This window comes from Salvelinus sp. IW2-2015, unplaced genomic scaffold (assembly GCF_002910315.2).
Source record: "Salvelinus sp. IW2-2015 unplaced genomic scaffold, ASM291031v2 Un_scaffold1415, whole genome shotgun sequence".
NCBI lineage: Eukaryota > Metazoa > Chordata > Actinopteri > Salmoniformes > Salmonidae > Salvelinus > Salvelinus sp. IW2-2015.
In genome coordinates, this window is record NW_019942892.1 from 269,191 (window position 1) to 279,352 (window position 10,162).

The window sequence follows — 10,162 nt, forward strand, 5'->3', positions numbered from 1 at the left end:
ACCATTAGAGCCAAGCCGGGAGCGCACAGCTAACCAGTCACAGTCATTTTAACAGAGCCAACACTCTAAACCAAACAGTCCCATATTACAGAAGCACAACAACCTAACCACTCAACGTCGATTACAGAGCCAACCAACCTAAACCAAGAATCATCTACAGAGCCTACCCCATAACCAAGTCATTCGAGAAAAGAAAGCCACCAACTTAAAACCAAGTCCATTACCAAGAGGCCAAACCCTTTAAAAACCAGTCATTACAGAAAGCCAAACCCATATAAACCGAGATCATTCACAGACGCCACCCATAAACCACGTCATACAGATGCCAACCCGTAACCACGTCATACAGAGCCACCCTAAACCAGTCATTACAAGAGCCAACCCTGATAAACCCGTCATTTACAGAGCCAACCGACTAAACCCGTCATGTACAGAGCCACCCCCTAATCGGGAGCGTCATTTACAGAGCACCAAACCGTCATACAAGCCAACGCCACCTCGTAACGAGCCAAACCCCTAAACAGTCATTACAGAGCCGAACCTCTAAACCAGTCATACAGAGCTCCCCCAACCCTAAAACCAGCATTACAGAGCCAACCCAACCGTCATTACAAGCCAGACCCAACCCGCATTAGAAACCTAACGTCATGTACCAGAGCCACACCCTAACCATCATTACAGAGCCAACCCTAAACCAGTCCATTACAGAGCCAACCCTCAAAGCCAGTCATTACCAGAGCAACCCTAAACCAGTCATTACAGAGGCCAACCCTAACCAGTTCCATACAGAGCCAACCCTACCATCTACAGCAACCTAAGCAAGATGAGCCAACCCCAAACCAGTCATTAACAGGAGCCAACCCCAAACCAGTCACTTACCAGTAGGCCAACCCAACCAGTCATTACAGAGCCAACCCTAAACCAGTCATTACAAGAGCCAAACCCTAAGCCAGTCATTACAGAGCCAAACCCTAAAACCATCAATTACAGACCCTAACCAGTCCATTACAGACCCTAACCAGTCATTACAGGAGCCAACCCTAACCAGTCATTAACAGAAGCCAACCTAACCAGTCATTACAGAGAGACCAAACCCTATACAAGTCATTACAGAGCAACCCTAACCATCATTACAGATCGCCCCCTAACCAGTCATTAACAGAAGCCAAGCCTAACCAGTCATTACAGAGCACCAACCCTAACAGTCATTTACAAGACCAACCCTAAACCAGTCATTACAGAGCCCAACCCTAAACCAGTCATTACAGAGCCAACCCTAACCATCATAACAGAGCCAACCCTAAACCGTCCAATAACAGAGCCAACCCATAACCAGTCATTACAGAGCCAACCCTAAACCCAGTCATTAGACCAACCCTAAACCAGTCATTAGAGCCCAACCCTAAACCAGTCCATTAGAGCCCAACCCTAACCGCGTCAATTACACTAGAAGCTGAACAGATGTAATCACCAGTAAGGCCAGGACAAGTGATAGGCATCAAACTCCCAATGCAAAAGGGACCTCCCTTCATTCTCTATTAATTGGAGTCACGACATAAAACTAATCAGAATTCCAAAGTCATGGCCTAAAATATTTTTACAGGAAGTGGAAGTGAAGTGTACCTATAACGTAAACTCCAACAAAACTTCAAATTTAAACCAAAATCGCTTGCACTCATGAGTAACGTTGCGCAGTAAACCCAAACTTCGGTACTTTTTTCGATACTAGAACGTGGGAAAACGTTTCGGTACTAGAATTTGAGTTACTTTAAAAAGTACTTCTGTTTTTACGTTGTCTACTGATGGAGAGAGGAGCAAATCTGACACCGTGCCTGCTCCACTCACTCATCTCTAGCCTGCCACGAGGAACCACTGAATAATGCACCACGGCATGTAGAGATGTTGAAACGGTTATTTACTGTTTCCAAAACAATGTCCAGTACAGGCTAGAACACTACAAATCAAGAAGGAAAAAAACATGACCTTCAAGGTTTGTAGGCCAACTTTCCTTACTAGCTTACAGCTGAAACCAACATCAAGATACAGTAACAAAATATTGCTGATTAAAGCAGATTGTCACCCAAAAAATGTTGGGGACTTCGTCTCCCCCGCCTCACGTCTCTCCCAGTCAAGATCATCTTGTAATCTTGTAATTATTCGCTCCTATGGCCTATTTATTGCCTACCTCCTCATGCCTTTTGCACACATTGTATATAGATTCTCTTTTTTTCTACCATGTTATTGACTTGTTTATTGTTTACTCCATGTGTAACTCTGTGTTGTTGTCTGTTCACACTGCTATGCTTTATCTTGGCCAGGTCGCAGTTGCAAATGAGAACTTGTTCTCAACTAGCTTACCTGGTTAAATAAAGGTGAAATAAAAAAATAAAAAATCATCTTTGCTCTAGCCTCACTGACTGTGTGTGAATGACATCATGGGTCTTAAATTTTGATCAGTACAATAAAATATGTCCCAAATGGAAGTTAAACTAATTGTTTTTCCATCTGTAGCCTCCGATGAAAAACATTTGCCAAAACAAGTTCAATAAATCAATGCATGTACACACTCCAATGGAATATTCACTCACCTGTATTGTGAATAGGCCTAGGCTACATCTTGAATTTACCCAGTTTATCAACAGAGATGTACCATTTAAATACATGATTTCGATTATGTTATGTAGTTAGACTGGTAAAAAACTAAGTCAAATTGATTGTATGACGTTATAATTGATTCATTAAATTAATCCGTTCAAAAATCTAACATTTAAAGTGAAATGATATTGAACTCGAAAGACCAAGTGCCATTCTGTGACTGGCAATTACGCCTTATTTTCTTGCCGATGTATCGTGATGGTATCGAGTATCGTGATGGTATCTAGTATCGTGATGTATCCGAGTATCGTGGATGGTTATCAGTAGTATCGTGATGGGTATCGATTGTATCGTGGTGCGTATCGAGCTATCGTAGGGTAGGTATCGAGTATCGTTGTGGCCGCGGTATCATGTATCGTGGTGGTATCGGATGTTATCGTTTTGGTATCCGAGTATCGTGATTGGTATCGATGTATCGTGATGGTATCGATGTATCGTGTGGTGTATCGATGTATCGTGGGTATCGAGGTATCGGGTATTCGCAGTATCGTGGTGTATGAGTATCGTATGTATCGATGTATCGTGGTATCGGTATCGGAGTATCGATCTGGATGGTATCGGAGTATCGTGATGGTATCGATGTTCGTGGGTGGTATCGAGTATCGTGATGGTATCGAGTATCCGTTTTCGGTATCGAGTATCGTGGTTGACGTATCGGAGTTATCGTGGTGGTATCGAGTTTACCGTGATGTATCGAGTTAGGTATCGAGTATCGTGGGTATCGAGTATCGTGCGTATCGAGTACTGTCGGTATCGAGTGTGAGTCGTGACGTATCGATGTATCGTGACGGTACGATTGTATCGTGACGGTATCGATGTATCTTGACGGTACGATGTATCGTGACGGTATCGATGTATCGTGACGGTATCGATGTATCGTGACCGTATCGGAGTATCGTGCACGGTATCGAGGTATCGTATATCGGCGATCGAGTATCGTTTTGGTATCGAGTTATCGTTGTATCGAGTACGTTTTTGTACGAGTATTCTTTTGTATCGAGTATCGTTTTTGGGTATCGAGTATCGTTTTGGATCGAGTATCGTTTGGTATCGGTAATCGGTTTTGGTATCGAGTATCGTTTTGGTATCGAGGTATCGTGGTGGTATCATGACTCGTATCGTATGGTTCGGTATCGATGTATCGTGGTGGTATCGAATGTATCGTGGTGGTATCGAGTATCGTGTAGGTATCGAGTATCGGGTGGTATCGGTATCGTGGTGTATCGATGTGATCGTAGGTGGTATCGGAGTAAATCGTGGTGGTATCGAGGTATCTGGTGGTATCGAGTATCGTGATGGTATCGATGTATCGTGATGGTATCGAGAGTTCGTTTTGGTTAGAGTATCGTGAGACTAAACCTGGTATCGGTACCGAAGACAAAATTCTGGTATCGTGATACTGGTTTCAATAAATTTTTTCAGCCAACATAAAGCAAGACTTTATGAATTAATTGTTACAAGTCAATTTGCAAGGTTTGCTAGCCAGCTAGCCTGCTGACGTCAGCCCCATACCAGCTCCCTCTGCTTAACGTCAGCCCCCTACCGGCCTGCTTGAACGTCAGCCCCCTACCGGCCTGCTTGACGTCAGCCCCCTACCGGCCTGCTTGACGTCAGGCCGCCCTACCGGCTGCTTGACGCCCAGCCCTACCGGCCTGCTTGACGTCAGCCCCTACCGGCCTGCTTGACGACAGCCCCCTACCGGCCTGCTTGACGTCAGCCCCTACCGGCCTGCTTGACGTCAGCCCCCCTTACCGGCCTGCGCTTGACGTCAGCCCCCTACCGGCCTGCTTGCGTCAGCCCCCTACCGGCCTGCTTGACGTCAGCCCCTACCGGCCTGCGTTGACGTCAGCCCCTACCGGCCTGCTGACGTTCAGCCCCCACCGGCCTGCTTGACGTCAGCCCTACCGGCCTGCTTGACGTCAACCCCCTACCGGCCTGCTTGACGTCAGCCCCCTACCGGCCTGCTTGACGTTAGCCCCATACCAGCCTGCTGACGTTAGCCCTATACCAGCCTGCTGACGTTAGCCCTATACCAGCCTGCTGACGTTAGCCCTACCAGCGTCAGCCAAATGCTATCAACACCTAGCGTTCCAACGTTTTGGAAATGCATAACTTTTGCTATATGCAATTATCTTACCCAGCAAGCTAGCCAGACAGCTAACACTATCTATTAAGCCAACTAACCATTAGCTAGCCAGCCAGCCTAGTCAACCACTACGGTTATGGTCGGCAAGCTTGAGCCCAAATACTGGAGACCTGCTAGAACACATGATGCAGCATGTGCCCCATCTGCTTCTTGTTTACATCACACTTCCTGAGATTGGTGGATTGTAGCTCATCACCGCTAACACTTGGTCTGGAATGTAATTGCATGCTAGCATGGCTAGTGGCTAACGTTAGCCAGCTTGAGCTAGCACTCAAACTCAGTAGCACAGAGTAGAGAAATAGTGCATTGTGGGTAGTTTAGAAGATATCCAGAAATTCTTTAATAAATGTGTAATAACACAACATAACTATGTACTTGTGGGCAACCAGATCGTGACTACAACTAATAAGTATTTGACCACACTGTTGTTACATTAGTGAGTAAAAACTCATGCTTTCCTGCCCTTTAATCTAATCCAAACAATGAGATGAAATGAAGATCCTACATCTARGTTTCATCACTTTTGTTGATGAGTATTTTCCTGTACAGCAGGAAATGCAAACTTGTAGTTTATTCGAGGTTTAAAAAGGGCTTCTAAAAGTTGTTCATTCCCACTTTAAAAAAATGTCGGACTTGATTTGTCCTAACGAAAAATGTATCAAACCTAACAAAATATTAATTATAGATGGGTTGGCTGTCAATGTAACGAAAAAGATGTGCACGTCGATGTGGCTGGACAGTGTGTGTTGTTAMGATTCTGAACGGTCAGATATCTAGCAGCAATGAAAAGAAGCTGCCTAGTCGGAGGTTAATCGTTTTCAGCTCGTTATTGATACCTGTTGTTTTGACCGATGTCCTGTCTATACTAATATGGCAACAACAACAACAAAAAATCGCTAGCTAGCAAACCAGCAACTGTKAGGACGTATTTGACCGACAAGTGCTCATTGTGCAAATGTTATTTCAATAAACATTTGTAGACTAAACATATTGTAATGAAACAGCAGGGAGCAGGTCAACAAACATGTCTGTGTTGCTTTCACATGAATTAGGCTACTCTGACTGTAGTATAGACAATATAATAACGGTCCCGTGTGACTCAGTTCGATTCCCACGGGGAAKCAGTACAAAACAATGTATCCACTCACGTAAGTCGCTCTGGATAAGCATAGAGGTAAATTACTAAAATGTCAAATGTAAATAATAATAKTTATGCCATTTAGCAATTCTGCAGCATTGAAGGCCCCCCAAGAACACAGTGGCCTCCATCATTCTTAAAATGGTAGAAGTTTAGAACCACCAAGACTCTTCCTAGAGCTGGCCGCCTGTCCAAACACAACAATTGGGGGAGGAGAGCCTTGGTCATGAAGAACCCGATGGTCACTCTGACAGAGTTCCAGAGTTCCTCTGTGGAGATAGGAGAGCCTTGCAGAATTGCACCAATCAGGCCTTTATGGTAGAGTGGCCAGACAGAACCTACTCCTCATTAAAAGGCACGACAGCCCACTTGCAGTTGAAAAAAAAGGCACTTAAAAGGACTCTCAGACCATGAGAAACAAGATTATCTGGTCTGATGAAACCAAGATTGAACTCTTTGGCCTGATTGCCAAGCGTCACGTCTGGAGGAAACCTGGCACCATCCCTACTCATCTCTTTCCTCTACATTAGTGCCCGGGGGAGTAGTGCACTGTGAGTGAAGTGCTGAAAGGCTCATTTCCAGAAGCACACAGGCACAGAAGTTGGTCAAATGAACCCAGAAGTCTACTGAAGTGTGACTTTGTCCTTGCAAGATCTCTTAATCCCCCCCCCATCCGCCCTTTCAAGGGGCAGCTGAATTTTTTTGACTCACCTACGTGACTCAAATATTTGAGTGTACATTGTGCTTGATTGAGCATGGAACACTCCAAAAGCATTTATTCATGGTCTTTTGGTCCTTTACTATCACCATCGTTGAAACAACTCAAACTTTCATTGTGCTCTATGTGGTCCTTTAAAAATAATAAATTCCCGAATTATATTTATATATATATCCTTGAAAAGCTTTCTTTTTTTGTCATGGTACCGTTTCGGTATCGAGTATTGTGATACTGAAACCTGGTATTGGTTTCAAAGTCTAAATACACTAGATAGACCATCGTCATCATCACCGGGGGATCAACATGTGTCCGCCAGAGGGGAAACAGACAGTCGTTCCAGATCCTTAGTGAGATACAAGCAGTCCACAAACCCACAGAGAGAAAGTTAGTGGAGGKAATACTGAATCATGGGTTTAAACATGTAGCACTTTGTTAGTGTAGTCGTGGACGGTGATTGCAGACTATTTTTTGTACATCTTTGACAGTGCTACTGTATCTTTTTTGACACGCAAAGACCCAAACGGCGTTCCATAGTATGTATGTCGTGAAGCTAATAGCAGTTACGCTATTACTGTGTAACTCCYGTAGGGCAACATCTGAAAAATAGCGCACTTGGTAGTGTGTAKCGGTGATCAARCAGTCGGCGAAAGCCAACATCACCCACGACAGAGAACGGTTGATTGTCAAGGGCAATGAATTCCATTATCTTGGCTTTAGCYGATTTCACCTTTGAGTTGTCTCGCTGAAATGTTCTTACTCTTTCAAATGACTGCTGGACTTGTTGACTGCTCGATCCACACAGCAGACATTGTGGGCTAGGTTAGGAATGCTGTGTTGCAGGTGTAGCGCAAATTTTTTACGTGGCTTCATTACGTCATGTTACCTACGTTAATAGGTATTGCACGTCAACTTTGACACCGGTTTTTCCACATCGCCGTTAAACTAGACATCGGCCGATACCGACGTTGGCATTTTTAGCTAATATCGGCCGATCCGATATGTTCACCGATAGATCGTGCATCCCTAGTTTAATGTAGCAACACTGTTAACATATTTGTTCTTGCTCTGGGTTTTCCTGATAATCCTGTCACAATGAAATCAGGATAATCCAGAACTTTACAATWTTCTAAGGTATTCTTCACACCAACAGCGAAAGAACAGAAAGAGCCATGTCCCATACCACCCTTACCCCCATTAGTTCAGTTTGTGTCTAACTTTTCACGTGTAATTGCTTTCAGCTCTTGTAATGCAGGGCTCCCTTGAAAAAGAGACCTTGGTCTCAATGGGACTACTGCCTAAACAAAAGTTAAATATAAAATACATTAAATAAATCCCTCACCGGGCAGAAGTAGGAGTTCTCTGCAATGTAGCGTGCCACTCCCTGGTTGCTGGCGGAGGTTGCCATGACGAGGAGGAGGGCGTCGCGGGCCTGCTGTCCGATGGCTCCGTCACGGTGGATGAAGGGAACCAGCAGGGAGAAGATGAGCAGGTTGGTAGGACCGTGTTGCACCGGGGCCGTCCTGAACAACAGCTCCAACACAGCAGGAGCACGCGCCATCGACACACAGATCTGGTGATGTTGAGATCACAATATCTTTATCATTTCATGAAACATAAACACACACAAAACGACGTGACACAATGAACAGGGCTAACATTATATAATGACGTCATTGTCATATATAATGCTATAGCACATGAGTCATTGTCATATAGAATGCTATACACAATGACGTCATTGTCCAATATAGAAATGCTATAACATGACGTCATTGTCCCATCATAGTATAACGCTTATTACTCATGCATCGACTAGCTCATTGCTTCTTCGTGCCATCACTAGAATGCGTATAACATGACGTCATTGGTCATATAGAATTGCTATAACATCGACGTCATCTCGCACATACTATAGCCAGAATGGCACTATGACCCTCCACTCTCATGCCACCACATGACGTCAATCTGTGCCACTACCTATACATATGCTTACTATGCCAACCACATGGACGTCAGTGTCATATATAATGCTATACACGTCAGATCTCAATGGAACCCGTCCATTGCTCATATAGAATGCTATAAACATGACGTCAGTGTCCTATATAATGCATAACATGACGTCATTGTCATATATAATGCTATAACATGAGCTCATTGTCATATACGAACACTTGCCACCATCTCATGCCAACCGCACGCTCCAACCATCTCATGCCACCCACGCCTCCACCAATCTCATGGCTACTCACGTCTACACCATCTCATGCCATCCACCTCATGGCCACCCACGGCCTCCAACCATCTCCATGTCATCCACGCCTCCCCATCTCATGTCATCCACCTCATGCCACCCACGCCTCCAACCAACCACGCCTCCAACCATCTCATGTCTCCACCCTCCAAACCATCTCTGCCATCCACTCAACTCCACCCACGCCTCCAACAACCAGCTCAACCATCTCATGTCATCCACGCCTCCAACCACTCATGTCACCCACGCCTCCAACATCAAATGCCACCCGCCTCCAGCCAACCATCGCTCCAACATCTCATGTCATCCCGCCTCCAACCATCTCATGCCATCCACGCCTCCAACCATCTCATGCCATCCACGCCTCCAACCATCTCATCGATCCACGCTCCAACGCTCTCATGCCATCCACGCTCCAAACCATCTCGTCATCCACGGCCTCCAACCACCTCTATGCACCCACGCCTCCAACACCACCGCCTCACCATCTCATGCCATCCCGCCTCAAACCATTCGTCATCCGAACCACCTCATGCATCCCGCCTCCAACCATCTCGTCATCCACGCATCCAACCATCTCATTGCCATATCCACGCCTCCAAACCATCTCGTCATCCACGCCTCCAACCATCTCATGTCATCTCATTCATCCACGCCTCCAACCACCTCATTGTCATCCACGCCTCCAACCACACCTCATTGTCATCCACGCCTCCAACCACCTCATGTCATCCACGCCTCCAACCACTCATGTCATCCACGCCTCCAACCATCTCTGTCATCTCATGTCTCCCACGCCTCCAACCACCTCATGTCATCACGCCTCCAACCATCTCATGTCATCTCATGTCTCCACGCCTCCAACCACTCATCATGTATCCCACGGCCTCCAACCACCTATGTATCCACGCCTCCAACCACTCATGTCACCACACGCTCCACCACCTCATGCCACCACACCTCGCACACCTAATCACCACGCTCAAACCTCCATGCCACCACGCCTCCAACCATCTCTAGCCACCCACGCCTCCAACCATCTCATGCCACCCACGCCTCCAACCACTCATGCCACCCACCTCTCCAACCATCTCATGTCATCCACGCCTCCACCATCTCATGTCATCCACGCCTCCAACCACCTCATGTCAGCCACGCCTCCATTGAGTCACAATGTTTATTTTCCTTTGCACTGTTTTTTAATTTTATTTTGTCTGCCTTCTGTGTATTCTATCAGGGGACGTTGGAAAC

The 10,162-nt window shown here is 45.7% G+C and overlaps 1 protein-coding gene across 1 annotated transcript in view; it reads right to left on the minus strand.

Moving 5' to 3' along the window:
- Nucleotides 1-10,162, minus strand: part of LOC112070749 (FHF complex subunit HOOK-interacting protein 1B-like) — a 50,542-nt gene that overhangs the window by 21,451 nt on the left and 18,929 nt on the right. Inside the window, 1 exon segment of the mRNA XM_024138197.2 lies at nucleotides 7,997-8,227. Coding sequence (XP_023993965.2) covers nucleotides 7,997-8,227 — 231 coding nt within the window.